Here is a 25,260-nt window from a genome sequence, read left to right on the forward strand (position 1 = left end):
ACAACCTAGCCTTTTGTAGACGCCGTCACCGCCTACACACTGCAACCCCGTCAAATCAAAACCAACGCCTTGGACTGCCGTCAAGCATCCATCTCCCATGGAAGAAGAAGATGGTGACTCCTACAACCTACAACGATCATCGTGCTGAACGCAACCAGAATACGAAAGAAGCAGATGGAGAACCCACCAATGACAGTGCCAAAAAAGGCAAGCAAGTGGAAGGTGACAAATATACCCCGTCAATTCTCGAGCGTGCATTGCACCGCATCGTGTGTTATCCCTCTTCGTGCTAGCTACATTTGAACCTTTTGGGCCCATTGGGCCTTTTCAATCAAATTCTGTTCAGCCCACATTTGGAGATTGGGTTTGTGACAAATATACTCCGCCATTGGAGATGCCTTCATCACCTCAGTGAGAGTCGTCGGAAGTCGGACTGAAAACAGATCAGATGGCAGCGACGGCGTGTTTCATCATCGTCAGCAGAAACGAAATCCCTATTTACGAAGCTGAAGTCGGATCCGCCGCCAAAGTATCATTCTTTCTTTTTCTTCCCTTTCAATTTCTAATTCCAATTGCAATTTTGTTCTGATTTTCCATTGTTTGATTCATTCTGACAATATAATCTCATCAAATTCAATCCAATTTCTATTAATTAAAATGGGTTTCTTCATTTCTTGGCAATCTCTCTGCATCTGCAATGCTCGCTTCAATTTTCTTCAATTTTTGTAATTTATTTATTTATTTGATACTAGTGATGTTCTATTTTAAACTAATCTAAACTGCGAGGAGGGGATTTGAACTCGGGTGCACAGCGGAGCACATCCGCTCTAGGCAATGTAGTTAATAATTTGTAAATTCATCTAAATATTTATGTTTGTACGGCTAAATACTTGGATGGGTAATGGGTGTTGGTTTGACACTTGACACAGAGAGAAGATGCTGCACAGTTGCATCAGTTCATATTACATGCGGCTCTCGACATTGTTCAGGACCTTGCCTGGACTACCAGTGCCATGTGAGCCAGCTACTTTTTCTGTACCCTCCATGCCTTTCTTCTTCCCTTAACTTGTTCATGCGTATGTTATTGATCTTTGTAACATTCTTGGTGCAGGTACTTGAAAGCAATCGATCGCTTTAACGATTTGGTGGTTTCCGTCTATGTTACTGCTGGTCATATCCTTTGTATTTCCAACTCAAATATATGCTTCACCTTCACCTTTCTTGGAATTGTATGTTTTCACGGATGTGTTATTTTCTGCGCCAGTTCTTTTGCAACTCCGTCGTTTTTCAAATCAAGAAAGTATCTTTAACTTGTGCTGATGATAAACCTCAGCAGATGGCATAACAACGGTGCCACATGTATGTACTTATGTTGTCTTCAATTTCCGAACATTGCTGTTATTTGTATTTGTTCAACCTGATAGAAGGCTGAGTGAAAGGTCTTCATGTTGTGCTCTGTTAGGTACTGTACAGTTTCGAGCTTGACAGTTTCTTTAACTAGACATACATACACGACTTATGCTACTTCATGACTCTCGTAACGATGATGGAATCAAGAGCTTCTTCCAAGAGGTTCATGAGCTTTACATCAAAGTAAGTCACTACATACCATCAGCCCTTTTATTTAAGTTCATTTTTACACTTCCGTAGGTTCTTGTTGGTTGATGTGTTCTCTGCGGATTCCCTACTGTATGCTTCTAATCTCGTAGTCTTGGGTGGCATGAGGTGAATAGAGGTGAACTATGCGTTCTGTAATTATGAATTGTAGTAAAAAGGCTAGCTCTCCTTAGAAAGTACGTAGTTACATTGCCTACACATGTTTCATTTAGAAGTGCTCATGGTCAGTTGTTAGTGCCTAGGAAACCCTTGACTGCGACACATATTCTCGTTACTGTTCCGAGTATCCTCTGATACCAGCAAATAGAGCCACATGTTTAAAATGAAACTCCTTGTGAGGAAGATCATCTGGTGGTATCTTGGATGAATCGTAGTCGAAGTTAGAGAGTAGAAACTCACTGGCAATATCACTGAATAAGGGATATGCAAAAAGAAAATATGTAAATACAGAGTTTTTGTCTTTCCTTTTATTCTTGCGAATCCAAACAACGATACTAGTTTATGTCAGTTCATCAAATCTTAGAGTTTTGTCTAAACACACTTAATTATTTCATTACACAGTTTCCATTTCGCAATGTTAACTTCCGTTTCATAACAGAAAGGCATTGATCATTGACTCATAAGATGTTTGTGAATTTGCAGACTCTTCTTAATCCCCTCTACCTGCCTGGTTCGCGAATCGCGTCATCACATTTTGATACAAAAGTCCGTGCGCTTGCACGAAAACATCTGTAGGGGCAATGTATGCTGTGGGTACACAAGCTCTTGACTTTTCGCAACGAGGTGCACAGCTTAAACTAGGGGATTTCGAAGCCTTTCCTTTTTGTTTCTTTTTCATGATTCTAGTTCAAGACTGTTGCGTATTATACCACGTGTTATTTACGATATTAGGATTAAGTCTATCAACATTTCAATGCTAAGGGAGAAGTGCATGAAAGAGAACATTTTAAGTATTAAAACATCCAAGGAAGCCAACCTTAAGGGTGCGTTTGTTGCACCGGATTATTTCGGACTGGACTAGCTTCAGGGACTAAGCTAGACTGGCTTAGCTTGGACTAAACAGGATAAAACAGGAAAGTGTTTGGTGCAGTTTCGGACTAAACTACAGACTAAAATATTTTTAAGAACCACAATATTTTATTATTATTTTTAATTCACTTTCAAATTATAAAAATAACAAAATAACTATTGTATTATAAAAATATCTTCTGCCATTACATTTTTTTTAGTCGTGCTTCTGCCATTGCCTTCTGGAAGAAAACTGATACCCTTCCTGAAACCCCTTTCCTCTCTCTCTCTCTCTCACAACTTTGTAGAAACACACCTCCCCCTCTTCACTTTCTCTCACATCTTCACTTCTCTTTCTCCCTCTTAGTACAGAAAGTATTGGTGCTCATCCCAGTCGTCGTCGACAAAAGTTTACCCTCACAGCCAAGCAAAACGAACAAATCATACAATCAATAGAGCCCATGGCGTGATTTGGATTTTGGAGGTGTTGGAACGACTGATGTGCGCCTGATGGAGTGATAGGGTTTCAAAGGCACAAAGATTTTGTAAATTTTTTTCTGTTTTTGTTTTGAATTCTGGGGTTGGATGTTTTGGGTTTTTTTATGTCAGGCAGTGGGAACAACTACGCGATCTGGTTGTGGAAGTGAGGAAGAAGTAAATGAGAGCGGCGACGCAGGGAGAGACGACGCACGAAGCAACTAAAAAACGAAAGTGGCAGAGGAAGCCGTGATTTACGAGGACGCGACGATGGTCCTGGGATGGTCCGGCAAGGTTGTCGAGCAGGATGAGGAGTCAAGCGGGACAATGCGAGAGAAAAGAAGGATCTTTGCAATCCGATGGTATTTGGGGGGTCTCACTAAGACTATCTAGTGAGCCCCGTAGTCAAGGCGAGTGAGGTTTAATCCCACTAAAGCTAGTCCCTTCCTCTACAAACATGAGACTACAGTAACACCTAGTCTAGTCTAGTCCAATCCCATTTAGTGAGGGCAAACAAACACCCCCTAAATTCAGTATCTCCCTGTATTTTTCTTCCTAAGATTTTGGGTCCGCGGCCACACAAACACACGCACATACAAGCGATCCACGTGTCTATTTTCCGCTGCCACAACAGAAAGTAGCAGTAGCTACTAGGCCAGAGGTAGGACTTTCGCGAATCATAAACACTTCTTCTAACTACGTAATGCCTAAATCAGAGGAAAAAAACTTGACAATTGCCTTTGAAACTGAAGATGTTCCCATAAACTTGTCGATAAAAAATGCACGATTACATGACATGAAGAGTGACGAAAAGGTCGTGAGAAAAACTACGTTATATTTGTAAAATCTTACAAATAAGATTCAAAACCCAAGACCAATTCTGATATCCAAAACCATCTCTTTCCCGGTTTTAGGGGTGGACCAAGACGAGAGCGTGTGCTTCATCATTTAGAAACAACCTGCCATAGAAGAGACGAGATGAGATGACAACATATGTTTTATCTTCCAGAAAATGGTACAAAGAGAACATGACATACCTTCTTTCGGTCGGTCTTCCTTTTCTTTGGAGCAGGCTCCTCACTACTACCCACCTGCCAGGAACCAAAAACATGTGCAATATTAACAACTAAATCAACCACAAAGAAATGCAGGCACGATGAAATGTCAAGTACCATCATGAAGAAAACAAAAAACAATTACGAACAAGCTTCTAACAGTGAAAAGAATATATACAACTGTAAATAGGACCAGATTCTTACAATTTCTGGGCATTTATAATCAATACCAGCAGCCTCAATTTTCTTTTGACGCTTCAGATCTCTCTTCACAATCTTCCCCATTAACTTCTTGTGCTCTTCCACTGTTCTTTCCTGAAAAATCACCACCCAACAAGGAAAAGGTTAATGAGTTGAAAGTCCTTGCAGGTTTGTTGTGCAATGTCAAATGGGAGAACTTGCTAGAAGTTGCGTTTCATGTCTTCACTGAATACCTTGTCTTGTCTCTTCCGCTCAATTTGAACCCAGTTCACGGGTCTGACTCGGTAGTTGAAACCTTTCCATCTAAAGTCAAACAAGACACCAATGGTGAGCATTTACAGCAACAAAAGTTATCAGTAAGGGGGAACGCAAGAAATTCTCAACCCAGCAACCAACGTACAATTGAACCACTGATCCTTGGCCCTACCTTTTCCCTCCGCTAGTTTGATGAATGATCTATTTTTCATAACATTGAATTTAAACCCTGAAACTTTTTTCCTACAATAAAAGTCCCCCTTAACTTTGCTCGCATCTTTTCCCTCCATTCCTATTTATAGTTTTTCACTGTTCTCAGTTTCAAGTGACACAGAAAACTGAACGTGAAATGATTACCACTTGAGATTCAAAGCACACAGATGAACCAAGTCGTAAGATAAATCTTTTAAAGAACCATTGAACAGCTTAACCACATTAATACACATTAGATTTACTATAAACAAAACTATCTTTGATGCCAAACTAACTCTCATATCATAATAAAAGATAAACAAATAATTACTTACAATTTCGGGTGAACTTTCTGCGGAGGAATAAGATGGACTTGCAACACGTGTTCGAACAACAAATAGTTATGCATAGTGTCAGCTACAACTTTCGCCACCTGCAAACAGGGTAGTGTTAGCACCGCAAAAAAAAAAAAGGAAACATTTGGGAGTTTAGATAATAAATTCCAAGAAATTGAATACAACCTGAGGGTCTTCAAACTCAATGAAGCCAAAATGCTTTGATTTCCCTGTCTATTGAACATAAGATGAAAGAAAAAAAGAGTTAAAATATGTCAAAAACATAATAATTCCTGTAACTATGATACTGCATACTAAATGAAAGGGATCTTTTATCTGCAATTATTCACAAGTCAGGGAGGAAAGAAGGAGTTGTAGAACTACGTTCAAGAGTGATAAACATTATACTTATCTTCAGTTACAAGGAGCTAAAGATGTTTCAATTGGGAACTTAAAAAATAGGGAAAACATATATATAGTGACACAGTTGTGGTCCAGCAGCCTAACCTTTTTGTTACGCGCAATTCTTAATTTCTTAATCGAACCAAATTGCCCAAAAAATCCTGTGAAAAACATCCAATCAGCAGTTTTAGCAGGTACACAATTACAAACATAGCAATAACCTTGAGCACATATTACAAAACATTTGTTCTTCATTCAAATACATCATATTTGACAATCTCTATTGCACACCTTCCATTTCTTTCTCATAGAAGCCATGAGGTATCCGACCAATGTATAAAACTGTAGCAACATCCTCCGTAGGCTTTTCTTGGGGGAGTTTCCGTGCTGGACCGCCTTCTAATGGCTTAACGCATAAATTCACCACCAAAACAATAAATAACACAACCAAAAGTGAAAGGGAAATAAATAAATAGGATTAAATTAAGCATTACCAAGAAATCAGCAGCGGTAGAAGCAGTAACAATTGCAGTAGCAGGAGGAGCAGCAGCTTCTTTATTTTTGTGAGAAGAAGCTGTTAACTGAGCAGAGGCTTTGCTCAATTGCTTTTTCATCGCCTTTTTCGCCTTGGCCCCCATCTCGCTGCTGCGAATAATGCAATAATCGGATACTAATCTCAAACGAAATGAAATTGAAAATTTTAATTTGGACAAAATTCATATACCAACTACAAGAAATTGACAACATTTACATGAGTGCTGCAAGCACGAAAAAACTCCCAAACAAACTCACGTAATCAAAATCCAATGAATCTAAACGAGCTCCAATTTCTTTTTATCTCGAATTTCCCACCGATTTTCTCAGCAAACAAACAGAAATTTAGGATTCATGAGAGAGCAAGCAAACGTCATAACTTGAAGGAATCCGAGATTACTATTCCGTGATAAAAATTAAAGCACAAAACGTAACAAAAATCACCGCTAATTACAGAACATATATATGTATACGTATATGTACATATATATATATAGAGAGAGAGAGTAGGGTGTACCTTCACCTGGAGAAAATAGAGCTAGGGTTTTTCTGTGTAAAGAAGAAGACTGGGAGTCTGAAAGTGGAGGAGGAGGGGAAGGAAAGAGGCGGGTTTTAGGTTAAGGTTTTTCTGTTTTATTTTTTTGGTCGACTTCGCTTTCTCAAAGGCCTTGGGCTTGGTCTTGGGCTTGGGTTTCGGCTCGGGCTTTAGGTCATGTTTAAGCAAAGCTGGAAAAATCACACCAAAAGAGGAAGAAGAGCAGGCATATGGTAACTCAGATGGTTAAGGACATTGATTTTTTGCATCCGAGATTTCGAGTTTGAATCCTTCTCCCAGTTGTTTAATGAACATTTTCGGTTGTGAGCAAGTTCTCATTGGTGACTACTTTTTTACTTTTAAATAAACGAAATATGTATAGATACGTGACGATGTCTTGTTGAAAAATATCAATTAAACTGGTTTGTGAACGTGAAAATACATTTTTACCCTTTTATTTTAACAAACATTTTGACAAAAATGACATTTTCAATTTGTGCTATATTACTAACCTCTTTGCCACGAGGGTTTAAATATCACAGGAGTTATCTTTCAACAAGTCTCTTGTGGAGCAATTAACTAGTTTGAGCTCTACCGCCGCCATGTATTTGCTCCTTAATTATCAAGCCTGAACTAGTCGTAATTTTACTCATAGAATTGAGATTTATGTCATGCATACGGCATTTTGTTATGGTTTTACATTTTCTTTGTGGTGTTATGCATGTGAATAAGTGACAAGCGTGACGAGTACACAAAGAAGAGAATGAATGCGATAAATTAATGATGAGTTCGAGCTCTACCGTCATCATTCCCATTCCATATTGTGATTCAAAATGTCTTAATTTTGAACCTTGGTGACATTTTTTCTCTATGGGCAGTAGTACACTTTTCTTTTAGTTTTGACCCTCATGTCACGAATGTTTACGAGGAGAGGAGGTCTCGAGTACTTTTCGTGTAACTGTCCAGCTCTCAAACGATTGGCAATATATGATATTCCAGATTTGCGTATACTGAGAGTTGTTGGTCTGTCAATTCCATTGAAGTACTTGGTGATAAAAGATTGTGACAATATCGAAAGCATTGTGATACGTGATGCAAATCTTGTTTCATTCACTTATTCTGGACATAAGATGAACTTGATTATTAGAAATGTACCGCTGCTCGCGGAAGTATCCATTGTGCAGGGGTACACTAAATGTGATTTTCTCGATGTTGCCTTCACCCAACTTGAATCTTGTTCTCAGTTACACATTCTCAAGCTGCTCAAGTATATTCCCTACAACAAGTATCGCGTTTTTTCCTATCTTCTCAAGTCTCAAGCAACTGGAAATTTGTGTTACAGATAAAGATTAGTGGCGTCTTCATCAATTAACGTCCTTCATTGAGGCATCTCCTTGCTTGCACAAACTTGTGTTGTTCTTGGAACACTCATCTTTTGCTGTTGAAAGAAAAATATTCAAGAGAGCCGAGTGCTCCCATCGTTGCCTCAAGGTTGTGGAAATGCTAAGGTACTATGGTCGCAGAGGTGATGCTCGACTTGTCAAGTACTTGACAAAGGCTGCTGTCAACTTGGAGGAAATTGGTGTTAGTCCTATCGAGAGCTTTTATTACCTTGACACAGACGAGAAACGGGAAGAATTGGAAAGTGATCGTGCAAGGAAGGATCGTGCTACGAAAGAGCTGAAACAAGTAGTGCCATCAACTGTAAAGGTGGTAAGCTTGAAGGAAGCAAGAGCTGCAGTGCTGGTATTATAAAGAATTTGTGTTGGGATTTGAATTTTTAAGTTGTCTGGCCGTGGAGGCGAGCAAAAGACAGGTTTCCGTGGCCGGAACAAATGCGCCACAAGCCTCTTGTGGAGCAATTAACCAGTGCAAATGTACCTCTTAAAAGACTACAAATTTTGAAACATATGAACATTTCACAGGCATTGCTCTGAGAATTTCGACTGAAAGGAGAAAATAAGCCGTCTTTTTAATTTCAAAGTTGACAAGATGAGGACTTTTAATTCGAGTAAGCGAAAGCGCTTATCCTAATTTCACATTCTCTGGTATCGCTTGTACTAGAAACAATATATGACTTGTAACGAAAATACGTACCATATATATAAAATTTGCTCCACTTATGGGATTAAACATGAAGAACATACAATTACATCTCGTTTAGCCAGGATTTTCTAAGTGATGAGAGTTGACAATTGGTAACTTCATAAAACGTAAACGCTACTCGTGAGCCCCGAAAAAGGGCAACGCATAGCCGTTTCTCATAGAATGGCATCACTTTCATACAGCTCCCATTTGAATAGCAATGCTACAATGTTTAACCTCCTGTCACGAACTGTTTCTGAGGAAGAGGAAGGGCTCTCCAGCCAATATCACGGCGGTAGAACCCTCCTGGCCAATTAATTTCTTCAACGCCTTGATATGCCCGGTCGCGTGCCTCTTTGAGATCTATTCCCTTGGCAGTCACCCCAAGGACACGCCCTCCAGCAGCAATGAAATTGCCATCTGAATCCAGTGCAGTTCCCGCATGAAATACCTTAACAGATGGGGCAACAGCTTCTGCTTCATCAAGGTTCTGGATCACACTTCCCTTCTCATATGATCCTGGGTACCCCTTACTTGCCATTACCACCACCATGGCTGACCCAGCCGACCAGTTCAACGACACTTCGCTTAGCTGTCCTCTACAAGCTGCAAGTAGAACTTGTGCCAGATCAGACTCCAAGCGAACCATTAAAACCTGTTTATAATTAAAGCCAAACAAGCACCCAGAAATGTTAACATTTTATTCAACACCAACATGATCTAAACAAGACACGACAAATCTCAATTTCCCTGCCTCAAATCAACTACTATACAAGATGCTGACCGACCTTTAAGCACAACATTAAGCTATGACATGAAAACCACAAAAAGTAACGGCCACACTCAAGATGTCGAACAGAATTTATTCTAAGGTATGAGAACAGTGCAAAGAAATGCATGAAAAGGTAACCATATGGTGCACATAACCCACATAATTCATGCCAAGTAGCACTGGTATAGCATAAAGATTAAGGGGAAAAAACAGCGGCTGAACAAGCAATTGAGGTATATAACCCAAACCAGTAACAGTACACTGAACGTGGACATAAACAGGAAGAAAAAATAAGAACAAAAAATCCATCAAAACTTCAAATACCGCATCCAAACGAAATTGGCCTTTTGCAATCATAGTTTCCTGTCTCACTAAACTCATTTCAGTTAGTTCCATCTTTTTCCTTTTATATTAATAATACATACTCCCATTCCCACACCAGCCTAACATTTATACTAAGATCAATTCAAATTTTCATCAAACTCATTCCACAACCCATTCCTTCAATAAAAAGAAAAGTAATCGGAAAAGAACTGGAGACAGACATAGATGACCTTTCAATTACTGAACCTAAATTGTTGGCTATAAAATTAGCAACAAATTCTTGATAAAGACTTCACAAATGGTAAGAGGAACACGAGGTGCATTAAACAACGATTGTGTGAGAGTTCAAGTAAATCCTAATCCTCCACATTTAAAATCAACGAATAAAATATATATATATATATATATATATTAGTGGTCTGTTTACTGACCTGACACTCTGGATCGCCAAAACGCACATTGTACTCTATCAGTTTAGGTAAGCCAGACTTCTTTTCGATCATGAGTCCAGCATATAAAACCCCAACAAACTTACAGCCCTCGGCTGACATGCCTTTCACTGTGGGGTAAATGATGGATTTCATGACTAAATCTTCAAGTTCTTTAGTTAGGATGGGAGCAGGTGAGTATGCACCCATTCCACCAGTATTTGGCCCCGTATCGCCATCCCCAACGCGTTTATGGTCCTGAGCAGATTCCAGAGGTATAGCATTCTCTCCATCCACCAGCGCAAAGAAAGATGCTTCTTCACCTTCCAGATATTCCTCAACAATGACACGACAACCTGCAGACCCAAAAGAACCTTTTACTAGCATTGCGTCAACCGCATCAAAAGCCTCGTTCAAAGTCATAGCGACAATAACTCCTTTTCCAGCAGCCAATCCATCTGCTTTAACAACAATAGGAACCCCTTGCTCTTGTATATATTGCTTTGCAGCAGACGGGTCTGTAAACGTTTGATACTGCATCAATTAATCAATGCATTAGTTAACTCTTGTTTGTATGAAAGAAAAGGCAAATTCATTTTAACACGGCATTCGTTTTTCCCTATCGTTTTCTTGTTCTAATTACAATAATCAAGCAATATTTGAATTAACAACGCTCTTTCGTAACATAATATCAAACGTAATGAACAAACCTTAGCAGTAGGTATTCTGTACTTGTCGCACAAACTCTTCATGAAGTTCTTGGACCCTTCCAAAGCAGCAGCCTCAGATGAAGGGCCGAAAGCATGGATTCCAGCCTTGAGCAAATCATTCACGAGACCAGCAACAAGAGGGGCCTCAGGTCCAACAACGACAAGCCCCACACGCCATTTCTGGCAAAATGATATGACTGCCGAGCTATCAGAGATGTCGATGTCAGAAATACAAGTGGCATCCCCGGAGCTGGATATTCCGGGATTGCCAGGAGCGCAAAAGACGGCGTCACAGGAAGGGGACCGCTTCAATGCGTAGCAAAGAGCGTGCTCCCTTCCCCCTCCACCAATCACCAAAACAACCACCCGGTCTTCTTCTGTGGTATCAACGATTCAACAAGCAAACAAAAAACTAGATCATCATACATATATGCATTCATAATTTCTAAAAAATAAAACACCAAAAATCAGAGAAAATTAACCAAAAAATATGAAAACTTGAAGGAAATAAAATCAAATGAAGTAAATTTAGAGTGGTATTTTTATTTTAATTTTTTGCCAGAATTACCAGGAGCAACAGTAGTGGTTGATTGGGCGCGAAGGGAAAAGGACGGCCGTGATTTGTCAGCACGACAGCTGAGAAGGTTGGAAGGGGGGCCCTTGAGATGGCGGCGAGAGCGGATGAGCTCCACAAAGGAGAGGAAAGGCTTCGGAGAGCAGCGGAGGAAGTGGGTATCGTTGTTGAGCTTGAGAGAAACAGCTCCGGCGAGGTCCAGCGTCGCACAACCCATTATTTCCCACGAATCAGAGAATCTGTCGGGCTGATTTCTCCCTTTTTTGTTCCGAAAATGCCCCTGTATTACCCTGATCGGAGATTAAAGTTGGAAGAAAGAAGAAGAGTAAAGGGAGAGGAAGACGAGCACGATGACAAATTGACGATGGGTTTGGGGGGTTTTGAGTATGAGGGTTTAAGGCGCTCTAACTAATTAAAAAAAAAAAAATATATATATATATATATATATATATTTTTTTTTTTAAATAAATGAGATTTTTATTTTCTGATGGTATAAGTGAATAATTCGGTTAAGCAGTATTCTGCTTAGTTTAAATAATATTGTTGTATTAAAAAAATTGAGAACTTTAACAAAAAACTCTTAGTTCAGTTTATTTTAATGAAAAATCATATTTTTACATTAAAAAATTAATTCTAATACCATTCACTTTACCCTTTATTTTATTTTTATCATTAAAACTCAAAGTTTTGAAATCATTTTCATTAGTTTTCCTCTAAAAAAAATTGGTTTGTTAGAAAGTTATAGATAAAGGCATAGGGAAAGTTTAAATTTTTTTTTGTTGGGCATTAATAAAAGCACCCTAAAAACATTAATAATCATCATAGAGAAAAACTTCGGCGAGCGATTCCTTAACTTTACGACTAGATAGAAAAAATTTGAAATAATCACAGATTTCGAAATTTAAGTTCATCTAATGATGATAAATCGAGTGGTGCGTATCTTCACTTTTTACATGAAGATTGCAAACCTTATCTCAACTTTCTATAGAGAGGATGTCTTCCAAGATTTTTCGTATCAGAGGTGAGTCTTGAAAATGGAGTCTCTACTGCATAAACCTCCATACCATAAATACATTAATGCAGTCCGGCCAAGAAGCTTTCGCTCGTTTGACCAAAGACAGCTCTCGATTTCAAATGGTGACAGCTGATAAGTACATAAAGGAAATGTTCCGGCGACAGAAAACAACAGTTGCTTAGGATCTGGGTTAAGATGGCTTCTCCAACTGAAACGGGCTCATAACAGTAACTCTGAACGTCTCACTGGAAGTTGTGTATTCGTTTTGATGATGCGAGAGTGTTCGAGAGAAGCATCGCTATTGTCATTGGACCCACTCCCCCAGGAACTGGAGTTATTGCCGAAGCAATCTGGCTGGCCTCCTCATAACAAACATCTCCAACCAGACGATAACCTCGAGGGCTCTTTTTATCTTGTAAAAGAAAATACACACAATGAGGTCAATACCTATGACCTTGAATCAGCAACAAACATCAACATGGCATGACAGAATCATCTAATCTCATTTTTTAAAACACCGATTTTCAAAAACCGCTAACAACCAAGTCAGTGCTTCATTTTGTTCACAAATCTTGAAGAAAATCATCCAAAAACATTGCGAAGAGAGAGACAGCGCTTAGTGTAAACACGGAAATTCCTGCGATGAACGAGACAAGAATACGTGTACAAAATAATATTTGTATTAATGATTTAAGGGTTACAATCTCTTCTACAAATTTAGCCTCTGATTCTATCTTTGTAATAGGTAGATTTGATGTTGTTGATCCAAAAGGCCGTCGAGGCTTGATCTTTATGATGAACGGATGATGAATGATGAACACTTTCTTCAATGACTGTTGGGGCTTGATCTTGAATTAGTGGAAGTTTCTTCAAGGGCCGTTGGGGCTTGATCTTGAAAGGAGAACTTTGACGAAGAACGAAGAGGACTTTCTTCATTCTTCAAGATTTGCTTGAGAGCTTTAGAGTTTCGAGACTTCAAGGCTTTGGTGTGATGTGAATTCTCTTCCAATTTAGGAGTAGAGAGAATGTATGTAAAATCCCCCTTATTGCTTGATGGAGAAGCCTATTATAGGATTTGAGAATGAATCACCACCATCCATTTGTTTGGTGAAGTAAGTGGATGTTGTAGGCGGGATGATTGTGTTTTGTAGGTAGGATGAGTGTGTGTTGTAGGTGAGGTGAGTGTATGATGTATGTGAAGTGAGCGTATCATGTAGGTGAAATGAATGGGGGTTATAATTTTAATACAATTGTCAATACTTATTTCATCGAAATTTCAATATCTACAAATGCCCCCACTTCAATGCGCGTTATTTACATGTGCTTTTCACGTGTAAAAGATGCGTTTTGAAGTCCCTTAATGTAGATGTCGATCCAAGGGCCGTTGAGGCTTAATCTTGAATTAAACTGGGAGTTTCTTCAAGTTCCGTTGAGGCTTGTTCTTGAATTTTGTTTGAAATTTCTTCAAGGGTCGTTGAGGCTTAATCTTGGATGAAATTTGGACCACAAGGAGCTTCATGTGGTAGATGATCTTTGGCTTTGGTAATGGATGAATCGGCACGTATTTTGTTGCGCTTGTTGACTTTCCACAGCTTCGATCTTGAACTAGGTTGGAGGGTTTTATGGTTTCCTCCATATGACTTTCCACAGACTTAATTTTGAACTGGATTTGATTTAAGGGTAGTGGACACTTGATCTTGAATCGGACTTGTGATTTCTTCAAGGACCGTTGGGGCTTGATCTTGAGTAGTTTTCAGGGTTTGAACACCTGGCAGGCAGGCACGAAGCGGAGGTGATGACTTGTTTCTTTGTTCAATCTTTCTCATTCATATTGAAGAAGGTCAGGGGATAAGGTCAGATGCTGCAAAGAATTTGCTTTGAAAGATCAAGGATGTTCACAGCATTTTCATATAAACCCTAAGTAGTTTGGTTAACGGTATGATCTTCAAGGGTTATCGAGACTTTGCTCTTCGACGACGGTACCAGCGAAAGATTGTTGAAGCTTCTTGAGCTCTTTGATTAGAGCAACGACGGCGGGCTTGGATTTGACTTAGACTCCTCCGTCTGGATCATGCAGTTTTACCGACAAGAATGTCCTGCTATAATGATTTGTTCCAGCTCATCGTGCTGCATTCTTCTCTGCTTGTTTCTTTCGCCTAGCAAAAGTGGTGCGCAACTTTTTGCCTTTAAATGGTTTTTCAAAGCATCGCTTTTTCGGCCATTCATCCATGCTTGGCAGCTTCAGTGTAAAGAGTCAACATCATATCAACTGTCATGAAGTATTCGCTGAGGAAATTCGAGACCCGTCGACAATTGAAGATGAGTGCTCGAGAGCAATGCTAGGTAAGCAACCATGCAAAGGTTCCGGGTAATCAGTTCCTGATCGGACGTTTAATTTCAGGTTCCGACTGATTGCTTCATTTCTCCTTGTTCTGCAGACAATAGCAAGGGCAAATGAAAGGATAGGGGAAAAGCATGCTATGAGATATCTTTGTTTTCGACCTTGATGATATGAGATACTTTTGCTTTTGAAGAAGTAGCAAATGATCAGCACATGTATTTGTTACACTTGTCTCCACATGCTTCGATGCATCATTTTCACTTGCCTCTGACAGGCATCTGGTATCTTCTTTGGAAGCATAAGATGTTGAAACAATGGGTACTTCGAGAGCAGTGCTAGGTGAGCAATCAGGGAAGGGGTTCCAGGCATTCGGTTCCAAATTGGAAGGTTGATTCCAAGTGCCGGCTGATTGCTCTATTTCTCATTGCCCTACAGATAAGAATGAGGACAAAGAAAATGATAGGGAGAAAGTATGCTATGAGATATTCTTGCTTTCAATCCTAGTGATATGAGATACCTTTGCTCTGGTGTGACTTGGTTGAAGAGGTGTTTCCAGGGAGGAAGAAAACTGAGTATGTTGAGAGGTTTAGTTGTAGATGTATTTTTGGCAAGGAAGAAGGGTAAGGAGTTTGTATTTTCAGGGAGGAAGAAAACTGAGTATGTTGAAGAGTTTGGTTGCATATGCATTCGGTAAGGAAGAAGAGTCAGGCGTTTTGGATGTGTGCCTTGCTATAGAGGATGAAGGTCGAATTATATAATGCTTTCCCAATAGCAAGTGGCAGTGCGGATGCAGCCTTGTCACCCACGCTTGTTGGCCAAAAGTGATGGTAGTTGGAATAATGGACTTCGCACGTTTTCAACTTTGTCAGTGATATTTGACAAAGTTGCACGTGATAGCCGAAAGTTGAGATTGTGTCTGAAAAGTGTTGACAGACTTTACGCAGGAAAATCCGGGTTTTGAAATTCGAAGAGTGGTGTCTCTTCGATTTTTTGAACAAGTGGTTGTGTTGCCTCTTCTTTTAAAGAGGTGTCAATTGTATTCAACATGCACATTTTGAAGATTGCCTGTTTCCAGGCTCTTAGTGTCCAGTGTGCAAACTCTGTTTCCAACATAGGACAACGCTTACTTGTTCAAACTCGCCAAGTTGAATCATTGACAGCCAAGGTGGCAGCTTTTAGTCAAGAGATCAGAGCTCAAGCGCGAGAATAAAGAGTTGCATGTGCTTGCAAATAGTTATTCGATGGGCATGAAGATGAAGCTTGATCAGCTGCTAGACTCCGAAGGTCGAATTCAAAGTGACCATCAAAAGTTTGTGGATGTATTCCAGGGGTACTTTTTGCCTTCGTCATCTGAAGTTCGACCAAATATTGAGGCTCCGAATAATCTATCTTCAGTGCCTCCCTTTTCTAGGGTTCCACCGAGTACTAAGGCTTCAAGTACTGAGGCTTCACATAAGTGACATTTGTGAAGGCTCCCTCTTTTTTTCTTTTGCTTTTCTTTTCCTTTTTTTTTACGCACTTGTAATTTCTTAGAGATATCAATGGACATGCTTTATTTTATTCAGTGTGTTGTGCTAAATACAAATAAAAAGTATATCTCACTAAGGTGTGTTACTTCCCTTTTTTCATTTTTTTTTAATGCAATGGTGTCTGATGCACCATCCTCCCCCTCATTTTCTACTTCTCAATTATGCTGTTGGCACCACTTTTTTCCTTTTCCTTTCTTGACTTGTTAACAGTAGCTTGCACCTTCATTTTTGTGTGTGTGTACATGTTCTGATGATGAGTATGGTACATTGACACTGCTGGATCCCTTGGTGGGTGCTTGAATTTGCATAGGATATCATTCCTCTTTAGAAAAAAATGTGAGCTCCACCTTTGAATTGGCATGCGTGAACTCACGTCAAATGTGTTGATGGGTTACTTTTGAACATGTGTCTTTGTCATGCAGCTTAATCCCACCTACAACCCTTCACATGGTGCCGAGCACTATTCCTGAAATCTTCGTATTATTATTATTATTATTTTTTTGTCGGCCAAAACCTTCCTTTTCTGTTTTATATATCCCCACAGGGCGTAGGAAGAAATGCAGAGGAGCTTGGAGCAGTAGGAGGCTAGACACGGAGTAAGGAGGCAAGTAGGTGTGAGTTAACAAACTTTGGTTTTGTTAATCACATTCACATGTAGCAGTAAAGGAAAGCAGATGTGAGTTGACAAATTTTGGTCTTGCTAATCACATTCACAAGCAGCAACAAAGGCAAGCAGATGTGAGTTGACAAACTTAGGTTTTGTTAATCACATTCACAAGCAGCAGCAGCCATGGCAGAGGTGCAGAAGTAGCTGGAGCTTGAGGTAGAATGTAAGGCGTCGAGCTTCACAACCGGCTAGTCGTTTGACGGCGGTTACTGAAGTTCTTCGCCAATGAGCGAGTACTTGAAACTGATATCGTCATTAGGAGTGTCGCAGAAGAGGAAGTCGGGGCCGAGAGCGCAGCCTAACTTGCTCCGGGTGTGCGCACCATGTGCAGCAGGTCAGGTTTGGTGGAGAGGACAGCGTCGCAGAGTGACGAGTTCGAGGTAGTGCATATCGTCGATGAGGATAGGGATTTGGGGATGCAGTGTCGTACAAAGCCAGAGAATCACAATACTAGCAGTGGCATCAACAAAGAAAAGCACCGTCGTCGTTGCGCCTTCGCCGTCATCAACGCCTTGCAACCTGTGATGTCCGTTAAAGATTCCTTCCAAGACATGGCGATGACCCTAGCATCATTCTACCGCTGCACCAACTTCTCTGAACCGTTGCAACATGTCCAAGCTGCTCAAGTCTGTAAGGAAAACATAGCTCCGAAGCTGACGACGGCAGTGGCACCATTGTGATGAGGCACCTGGAGTTGCGAATCCTGGAAGGCAACCACATAATCTCATTTGTCAAGAGCCCGGAGACGAAAGATTGCTACTTCACCATTGTGCTAATTCGAGCTGGATGGTGATGCGGCAGTGAGGGAGTGGTGCTGGTATGTTGAAAACGGTAGAAAGCCTTAAATGTGGTCAAGCTCGGGGACAGCTGATATGTTTTTTTTTTGTTTTTTTTTTCAAAAAAAAAATGCTAGAAGAAGCAGCCTGAGAAAACATAATCACCAATTCGGCAGATCTCCACCGGTGAACGAACCCCTCCATGCCCAACAATTGACAAACTCTGAAGCGGAATTGTAGTCTTCTCTTTGCCTACTGCGCTGCTAGACTCAACAAGCCCTATCAGAGGTGGCAAAACACCTTCAGAAACAAGCCAATCCAGATTCTGTAAGTGAGCAAATTACAATCACAGTCTTCTCTCGCTCTTCCCGCCAGGTGCTCTTTATGCTCCATAATTTTATTAGCATCGGGTCTGGTTTTCACCGACGGAAGACTCGGCATCGAAGGGATGGATGGCACAAACGACGTCGAGCAGAACAACGAAGAAGTGACCGGGGCAGGTGTCGTAGATGCATCAACGATGACGTCTGTTTCAAGTACCCGCTCCCTAACAAAGAAACTTCAATAACTACCGTCAAACGACTAGCCGGTTGTGAAGCTCGACACCTTACATTCTGCCTCAAGCTGCAGCTGCTTCTGCACCTCCGCCGTGGCTGTTGTTGCTTGTGAATGTGATTAACAAAACCAAAGTTTGTCAACTCACACATACTTGCCTCCTTGCTCCGTGCCTAGCCTCCTACTGCTCCAAGTTCTTCTGCATTTCTCCCTACGTTCTGTTGGGATATATAGAACATAAAGGGTAGGAGTTGGCCGACAAAAAAAAAATAAATTAATACGAAGATTTCAGGAATAGTGCACGGCACCATGTGAAGGGTTGTAGGTGGGATTAAGCTGCAGGACAAAGGCACATGTTCAAAAGTGATCCATCAACACATTTGACGTGAGTTCACGCATGCCAATTCAAAGGTGGAGCTCACATTTTTTCTAAAGATGAATGATATCCTATGTAAATTCAAGCACCCATTAATGGATCCAGCAGTGTCAATATGTCATACTCATCATCAGAACAGGTACACACACACAAAAAAGAAGGTGCAAGCTACTGTTAGCAAGTTAAGAAAGTAAACGGAAAAAAATGGTGGCAACAACATAATTGACAAGTAGAAAATGAGGGGGAGGATGGTGCATCAGACACCATTGCATTAAAAAAAAAAGAATGAAAAAAAGGAAGTAACACACCTTAGTGAGATATACGTTTTATTTGTATTTAGCACAACATACTGAATAAAATAAAACATGTCCATTGATATCTCTAAGAAATTACAAGTGCATAAAAAAAATAAAAAAGGGAAAAGAAAAGCAAAAGAAAAAAAAGGGAGTCTTCACAAATGTCACTTATGTGAAGCCTCAGTACTTGAAGCCTTAGTACTCGGCGGAACCCTATAAGAGGGAGGCACTGAAGATAGATTATTCGAAGCCTCAATGCTTGGTCGAACTCCAGATGACGAAGGCAAAAAGTGCCTCTGGAATACATCCACAAACTTTCGATGGTCACTTTGAATTTGACCTTCGAAGTCCTTCAGCTGATCAAGCTTCTTCTTCATGCCCGTTGAATAACTATTTGCAAGCACATGCAACTCTCTATTCTAACGCTTAAGCTATTTGATCTCTTGACTAAGAGCTGCCACCTCGGCTATCTATGATTCAACTTGGCGAGTTCGAACAAGTAAGCGTTGGCCCAAGTTGGAAACAGAGTTCGTACACTGGACATTGAGAGCCTGGGAATCTTGAATAGCTAACTCATCGGACCGTCGTGAAAGTATCCTATTATCTCTAGGAGTGATGAGGTTCCTAGCTACAACCGTAGCCGTTATTGCATCCCTCATCACAGAGTCTTCAACTGTAAGAGGACCATTAGAAGATAAGAATGACGAGCACCATATATTACCCTGACGCAGGGCACTTGTGTCACTGCTGAGACTCAAATCTAAGCAAATGTTAGACGGGTTAGCCATTTTCAAAAAAATTTAAAAGAAAAAGGTTGGATAGAGTAAAAGCTCAGAAATACACCGGAGACGATTTTCACGAGCAGGCAATCTTCAAAATGTGCATGTTGAATACAATTGACACCTCTTTAAAAGAAGAGGCAACACAACCACTTGTTCAAAAAATCGAAGAGACATCACTCTTCGAATTTCAAAACCCGGATTTTCCTGCGTAAAGTCCGTCAACACTTTTCAGACGCAATCTCAGCTTTCGGCTATCACGTGCAACTTTGTCAAATATCACTGACAAAGTTAAAAATGTGCGAAGTCCATTATTCCAACTACCACCACTTTTGGCCGACAAGCGTGGGTGACAAGGCTGCATCCACATTGCTACTTGCTATTAGGAAAACATTATATAATTCAACCTTCATCCTCTATAGCAAGGCACACATCCAAAACGCTTGACTCTTCTTCCTTGCCGAATGCATCTGCAACCAAACCCTTCAACATACTCAGTTTTCTTCCTCCCTAAAAATACAAACGTCTGACCTTTCTTCCTTGCCAAGAATACATCTGCAACTAAACCTCTCAACATACTCATTTTTCTTCCTCCGTGGAAACACCTCTTCAACCAAGTCACACCAGAGCAAATGTATCTCATATCACTAGGATTGAAAGCAAGAGTATCTCATATCATGTTTTCTCCCTATCATTTTCTTTGTCCTCGTTCTTCTCTGCAGGGCAAGGAAAAAGAAAGCAATCAACCGGCACTTGGAATCAACCTTCCAATTTGGAACCGAATGCCTGAAACCCCTTCCCTGATTGCTCACCTAGCACTGCTCTCGAAGTACCCATTGTTTCAACATTTAATGCTTCCAGAGAAGATACCATATGTCTGTCAGAGGCAAGTAAAAATGATGCATCGAAGCATGTGGAGACAAGTGCAACAAATACATGTACTGATCATCCGCCACTTCTTCAAAAGCAAAAGTATCTCATATCATCAGGGTCGAAAGCAAAGGTATCTCATATCATGTTTTTCCCCTATCCTTTCATTTGCCCTTGCTCTTGCCTGCAGAACAAGGAGAAAGGAAGCAATCAGTCGAAACCTGAAATTCAACGTCCGATCAGGAAGTGATTGCCCGGAACCTTTGCATGGTTGCTTACCTAGCATTACTCTCGAGTGCTCATCTTTAACTGTCGACGGGTTTTGAATTTCCTCAGCGAATACTTCAGGACAGTTGATATGATGTTGGCTCTTTACACTGAAGCTACCAAGCATGGATGAGTGGCCGAAAAGTGATGCTCTGAATGACCATTTAAAGGCAAAGGGTTGCGCACCACTTCTGCTATGCGAAAGAAACTAGCAGAGAAGAATGCAGCCCGATGAGCTGGAACAAATCATTATGGCAGGACACCCTTCTCGGCAAAACTGCATAATCCAGACGGAGGAGTCTAAGTCAAATCCAAGCCCGCCGTCGTTGCTCTAATCAAAGAGCTCGAGAAGCTTCAACAGCCTTTCGCTGGTACCGTCGCCGAAGAGCAAAGTCTCGACAACCCTTGAGGATCATACCATTAACCAAACTACTCAGGGTTCATATGAAAATGATGTGAACATCCTTGATCTTTCAAAGCAAATTCTTTGCAGCATCTGACCTTATCCCCTGACCTTCTTCAATATGAATGAGAAAGATTGAACAAAGAAACAGGCCATCACCTCTGCCTTGTGCCTGCCTGCCAGGTGTTCAAACCCTGAAAACTACTCAAGATCAAGCCCCAAAGGCCCTTGAAGAAATCACAAGTCTGATTCAAGATCAAGTGTCCATCACCCTTGAATCAAATCCAGTTCAAGATTAAGTCTGTGGAAAGTCCTTTGGAGAAACCATAAAACTTTCCAACCTAGTTCAAGATCAAAGTTATGGAAAGTCAACAAGCACAACAAAATACGTGTCGATTCATCCATTACCAAAGCCAAAGATCATCTACCACAAGAAGCTCCTTGTGGTCCAAATTTCATCCAAAATTAAGCATCGACAGCCCTTGAAGAAATTGCTAACAAAATTCAAGAACAAGCCTCAACGGCACTTGAAGAAACTCTCAGTCCAATTCAAGATTAAGCTTCAACGGCCCTTGGATTGACATCTACATTAAGCAACTTCAAAACGCATCTTTTACACATGACAAGCACATGTAAACAACGCGCCTTGAAGTGGGGGCATTTGTAGATATTGAAATTTTAGTGAAATAAGTATTGACAATTGTATTAAAATTACAACCCCCATTCATTTCACCTACATGATACGCTCACTTCACATACATCATACACTCACCTCATCTACAACACACACTCATCCCACCTACAGCATCCACTTACTTTACGAAACAAATGGATAATGGTGATTCATTCTTAAAGCCTATAAATAGGCTTCTCCATCAAACAATAGGAATGATTTTTACATATATTCTCTCTACTCTCAAATTGGAAGAGAATTCACATCACACCAAAGCCTTGAAGCCTCAAAACTCTAAAGCTCTCAAACAAATCCTGAAGAATCAATAAAGCCCTCTTTGTTCTTCATCAAAGTCCTCCTTTCAAGATCAAGCCCCAACGGCCCTTGAAGAAACTTCCACTAATTCAAGATCAAATCCCGGCGACCCTTGAAGAAAATGTTCATCATTCATCATCCGTTCATCCTAAAGATCAAGCCCTGACGACCCTTTGGATCAACAACATCAAATCTACCCATTACAAAGATAAAATCAGAGGCTAAATTTGTAGAAGATATTGTAACCCTTAAATCATTAATACAAATATTATTTTGTACACGTGTTCTTGTCTCGTTCATCGCAGGAATTTCCGTATTTACAAATTTAGCCTCTGATTCTATCTTTGTAATGGGTAGATTTGATGTTGTTGATCCAAAGGGCCGTCGGGGCTTGATCTTTAGGATGAACGGATGATGAATGATGAACACTTTCTTCAAGGGCCGTCGGGGCTTGATCTTGAATTAGTAGAAGTTTCTTCAAAGGTCGTTGGGGCTTGATCTTGAAGGAGGACTTTGACGAAGAACGAATAGGGCTTTCTTGATTCTTCAGGATTTGCTTGAGAGCTTTAGAGTTTTGAGGCTTAAAGGCTTTGGTGTGATGTGAATTCTCTTCCAATTTGGGAGTAGAGAGAATGTATGTAAAATCCTCCATATTGTTTGATGGAGAAGCCTATTTATAGGCTTTAAGAATGAATCACCACCATCCATTTGTTTGGTGAAGTAAGTGGATGTTGTAGGTGGGATGAGTGTGTGTTGTAGGTGAGGTGAGCGTATGATGTATGTGAAGTGAGTGTATAATGTAGGTGAAATGAATGGGAGTTGTAATTTTAATACAATTATCAATACTTATTTCACCAAAATTTCAATATCTACACTAAGGAAATGAATTGTAAGCATTCTAAGAATCAGCCAAAAACTTTGGAGAGAGAGAGAGATGATGCGCTTAAGGAATAATTGGCAAAGCACGATAGAACGGCATATCAATGAAGCCTTCCTCACCTCGACTGGATTGATTCCGACATTGATAATTACTGCACCGGGTTTGATCCAGCTACCCCTCACCATATTTGGTTGCCCTACAGCTGAGATTATAATATCCGCTTGTCTTGCGATCTCCTCAGGATTCTTGGTTCGGGAATGGACTATACTGATTGTTGCATCTTCCCTCTTTCAACATTTAGATATCAAGTTAGCTCAAGAAGATGAACAAATAACTTACTACCGAGGCAAATGAAATGTCACCTGTAGCAATAAAGCAGCTGGCGTCCCAACAATATTGCTCCGGCCAATTACAACAGCTCTCTTTCCCTTGATAGGGATGCCATACCTATGCAACAACTCTATGCATCCTTTTGGCGTGCAAGGAACAAACAAGGGGTCCCTACCACGCATGGCAAGACGACCAATATTTAGCGGGTGAAACCCATCCACATCTTTCTCAATGTTAACGGCATTTAAGATGTTTTGCTCGTTCATATGCTGGTAGCATACAGATGAAAACAGTTAGATTCAGTTAGTCATAAATCATAGCTGAACAAATGCAGTTCTAGTAATTTTGAAAATTCATCTACAGTTCAATGGTCACGAAAAGTGATAAAGAAGCCCACATACATCCAGTATGGCAAATGGCATGAATCTTAACATTTTAGTGACGAAATGAGGATAAAGGAAGGCAAGATCCATGGGGCAACCAAACATGCCCTTATCCAAAAGCTTGGATACGATGAAATCCTGAAGGAAATACTGAAAATTGAATAGGCCCTGAAACCGACTAAGCAAAACAACCTAGAGTTGCATCATATGGAACCAACAAAGTATCCATCGACAACAGTTAACGGAGTCAATCATTCTCAAGAAACTAAAACACCCACCTACATGACCAGCAGTTCTTTTCTAAACGAGGATATTGGCGAAATCGAATAAACTAAGAGCTTGAAATTATGCAAAACTAGTGATTTGACTTCAAAACATTAGAATAACTTGTTATTTATATTACGACTGCAACATGATTTCACAAATGGAAAGCAAAATTGGAATTTAGAAGCATACAGAAGGCAGGGGTAGTTGCACAAGGATGCCATGAACTGAAGGATCATCATTGAATTTCGCGACAGAGTTTAGCACTTCTCGTTCAGATGAATCCTCAGGCAAGCGCACTTCGAAGGATTTAATCCCCACGGACTCGCAAGCCTTCTTCTTGTTGCGGACATAAGTGGCAGAGTCCTTCCTGTCCCCAACAAGAATAACTGCCAAACCCGGAACAATGCCAATCGCATCCTTCATCTTTGACACTTCGGCATTGATCTCATCTCTGATTTGCTTCGCAACGCCTTTTCCATCGATCACTGCTGCCGATGCTTCAGTAGCCAACGAAGCTGCAAAATGGATCAATCAAAATTAAAGTAGTACAGAAAAATTCAAGAAATTCAGGAAATTGCTTTTATAATTTTGCAAAGGGGTTTATTCATAGCCCTTCACATGTTCGATGACAAACTCTAATTTGCTATGTAGGAGAGGGAAGAGAGGCTTACCGGTGGCTGACGGAGACGGCGAAGAAGAAGCCGAGGAGGAGTGAAGGGAGAGGCGTCTGGGGGAGGTAGGGCTTATGAGGGGGCGAAGGAAAACGGCGCCGTGGTTGCGGTGGAAGCGGGGGTTCCGTCTGAAGCGGAGGAGGCGAGGGGTGGTGGAGGAGGAACAGTCTGTGAATATCATCGACGCCATCGGATGTTTTATCAGACAACGACAAGAAGAAGATGGGAGTTTTCGGTACGTTATGATCAAACTTCAAAAACCCAAAAAGGTCATAGGAACAAAGACAAAAAATCCTTTCGGGGTTTTTGAAGAGAATAAACATATTTACCAAATACAATTAAAGACTAGGAACTAAAGTTCCC

General features: G+C 40.5%; 5 protein-coding genes across 10 annotated transcripts; 2 read left to right on the forward strand and 3 right to left on the reverse strand.

The window, feature by feature from the left end:
- Nucleotides 1-323: 323 nt before the first annotated feature.
- On the forward strand, nt 324-2,612 carry LOC103441967 (uncharacterized). Of its 2 annotated transcripts, none has more exons than XR_011583409.1 (5): nt 324-529; nt 930-1,015; nt 1,112-1,359; nt 1,463-1,593; nt 2,260-2,612. XR_011583409.1 is itself a non-coding variant. In XM_070826171.1 (5 exons), exons 1-5 carry the CDS (start codon nt 449-451, stop codon nt 2,350-2,352), a joined length of 408 nt encoding a protein of 135 aa, XP_070682272.1. In that variant the 5' UTR covers nt 324-448; the 3' UTR covers nt 2,353-2,612. The 2 variants fall into 2 exon arrangements, 1 of the variants encoding a protein (XP_070682272.1); XM_070826171.1 differs by having other exon boundaries at nt 1,112-1,172; nt 1,507-1,593.
- Nucleotides 2,613-3,836: 1,224 nt separating this feature from the next.
- On the reverse strand, nt 3,837-6,734 carry LOC103421401 (uncharacterized RNA-binding protein C1827.05c). Of its 2 annotated transcripts, none has more exons than XM_008359431.4 (10): nt 6,594-6,734; nt 6,037-6,184; nt 5,834-5,948; nt 5,648-5,703; nt 5,327-5,374; nt 5,141-5,238; nt 4,592-4,661; nt 4,362-4,472; nt 4,140-4,193; nt 3,837-4,061 (listed from the first exon to the last, which is right to left on the reverse strand). In XM_008359431.4, the coding sequence occupies exons 2-10, from the start codon at nt 6,178-6,180 to the stop codon at nt 4,047-4,049; spliced, it is 711 nt and encodes a 236-aa protein (XP_008357653.1). In that variant the 5' UTR covers nt 6,181-6,184; nt 6,594-6,734; the 3' UTR covers nt 3,837-4,046. The 2 variants fall into 2 exon arrangements, with proteins under 2 accessions (XP_008357653.1, XP_008357652.1); XM_008359430.4 differs by having other exon boundaries at nt 6,037-6,187; nt 6,594-6,733.
- Nucleotides 6,735-7,528: 794 nt separating this feature from the next.
- LOC139198173 (uncharacterized) lies at nt 7,529-8,366 on the forward strand. The gene is made up of 2 exons (XM_070826442.1): nt 7,529-7,878; nt 8,060-8,366. The coding sequence occupies exons 1-2, from the start codon at nt 7,529-7,531 to the stop codon at nt 8,364-8,366; spliced, it is 657 nt and encodes a 218-aa protein (XP_070682543.1).
- Nucleotides 8,367-8,689: 323 nt separating this feature from the next.
- On the reverse strand, nt 8,690-11,914 carry LOC103421402 (phosphoribosylamine--glycine ligase-like). The gene is made up of 4 exons (XM_008359432.4): nt 11,499-11,914; nt 10,931-11,307; nt 10,224-10,754; nt 8,690-9,351 (listed from the first exon to the last, which is right to left on the reverse strand). Exons 1-4 carry the CDS (start codon nt 11,719-11,721, stop codon nt 8,929-8,931), a joined length of 1,554 nt encoding a protein of 517 aa, XP_008357654.3. The 5' UTR covers nt 11,722-11,914; the 3' UTR covers nt 8,690-8,928.
- A 435-nt stretch (nt 11,915-12,349) lies between these two features.
- Nucleotides 12,350-25,240, reverse strand: LOC103411055 (bifunctional protein FolD 4, chloroplastic-like). 4 transcript variants are annotated; one of them, XR_011583530.1, is made up of 6 exons: nt 24,898-25,240; nt 24,416-24,741; nt 23,609-23,845; nt 23,366-23,533; nt 20,988-21,719; nt 16,403-20,892 (listed from the first exon to the last, which is right to left on the reverse strand). XR_011583530.1 is itself a non-coding variant. In XM_070826605.1 (5 exons), the coding sequence occupies exons 1-5, from the start codon at nt 25,085-25,087 to the stop codon at nt 12,762-12,764; spliced, it is 1,092 nt and encodes a 363-aa protein (XP_070682706.1). In that variant the 5' UTR covers nt 25,088-25,240; the 3' UTR covers nt 12,350-12,761. The 4 variants fall into 4 exon arrangements, 3 of the variants coding, with proteins under 3 accessions (XP_070682706.1, XP_070682705.1, XP_070682707.1); XM_070826605.1 differs by lacking the exons at nt 16,403-20,892; nt 20,988-21,719 and adding an exon at nt 12,350-12,931 and having other exon boundaries at nt 23,365-23,533; XM_070826604.1 differs by lacking the exons at nt 16,403-20,892; nt 20,988-21,719 and adding an exon at nt 13,041-13,582.
- Between the last annotated feature and the right edge of the window lie 20 nt (nt 25,241-25,260).

The sequence above is a fragment of the Malus domestica genome, chromosome 08 (assembly GCF_042453785.1).
Source record: "Malus domestica chromosome 08, GDT2T_hap1".
In the NCBI taxonomy this organism is placed as follows: domain Eukaryota; kingdom Viridiplantae; phylum Streptophyta; class Magnoliopsida; order Rosales; family Rosaceae; genus Malus; species Malus domestica.

Bases quoted from the DNA above. Each gene is read 5' to 3' on its own strand.
- LOC103441967 (XM_070826171.1), top strand. From the start codon at position 449: ATGGCAGCGACGGCGTGTTTCATCATCGTCAGCAGAAACGAAATCCCT. The intron at 1,173-1,506 runs CATATCCTTTGT...TAACTAGACATA, and splicing joins CCGTCTATGTTACTGCTGGT to CATACACGACTTATGCTACT. The intron at 1,594-2,259 runs GTAAGTCACTAC...GTGAATTTGCAG, and splicing joins TTCATGAGCTTTACATCAAA to ACTCTTCTTAATCCCCTCTA.
- LOC103421401 (XM_008359431.4), bottom strand. From the start codon at position 6,180: ATGGGGGCCAAGGCGAAAAAGGCGATGAAAAAGCAATTGAGCAAAGCC. The intron at 5,375-5,647 runs GTTAGGCTGCTG...TATGTTCAATAG, and splicing joins GAATTGCGCGTAACAAAAAG to ACAGGGAAATCAAAGCATTT. The intron at 4,194-4,361 runs GTAAGAATCTGG...GGTTCCTGGCAG, and splicing joins ATTATAAATGCCCAGAAATT to GTGGGTAGTAGTGAGGAGCC.
- LOC139198173 (XM_070826442.1), top strand. From the start codon at position 7,529: ATGTTTACGAGGAGAGGAGGTCTCGAGTACTTTTCGTGTAACTGTCCA. The intron at 7,879-8,059 runs GTATATTCCCTA...TGCTGTTGAAAG, and splicing joins CACATTCTCAAGCTGCTCAA to AAAAATATTCAAGAGAGCCG.
- LOC103421402 (XM_008359432.4), bottom strand. From the start codon at position 11,721: ATGGGTTGTGCGACGCTGGACCTCGCCGGAGCTGTTTCTCTCAAGCTC. The intron at 11,308-11,498 runs GTAATTCTGGCA...TTGATACCACAG, and splicing joins AACCACTACTGTTGCTCCTG to AAGAAGACCGGGTGGTTGTT. The intron at 9,352-10,223 runs GTCAGTAAACAG...AATTATAAACAG, and splicing joins TTGGCGATCCAGAGTGTCAG to GTTTTAATGGTTCGCTTGGA.
- LOC103411055 (XM_070826604.1), bottom strand. From the start codon at position 25,087: ATGGCGTCGATGATATTCACAGACTGTTCCTCCTCCACCACCCCTCGC. The intron at 23,846-24,415 runs GTATGCTTCTAA...GTATGCTACCAG, and splicing joins TGCAACTACCCCTGCCTTCT to CATATGAACGAGCAAAACAT. The intron at 13,583-23,365 runs GTGAGGAAGGCT...ATCCTATAATAG, and splicing joins TCGGAATCAATCCAGTCGAG to GCTTCTCCATCAAGCAATAA.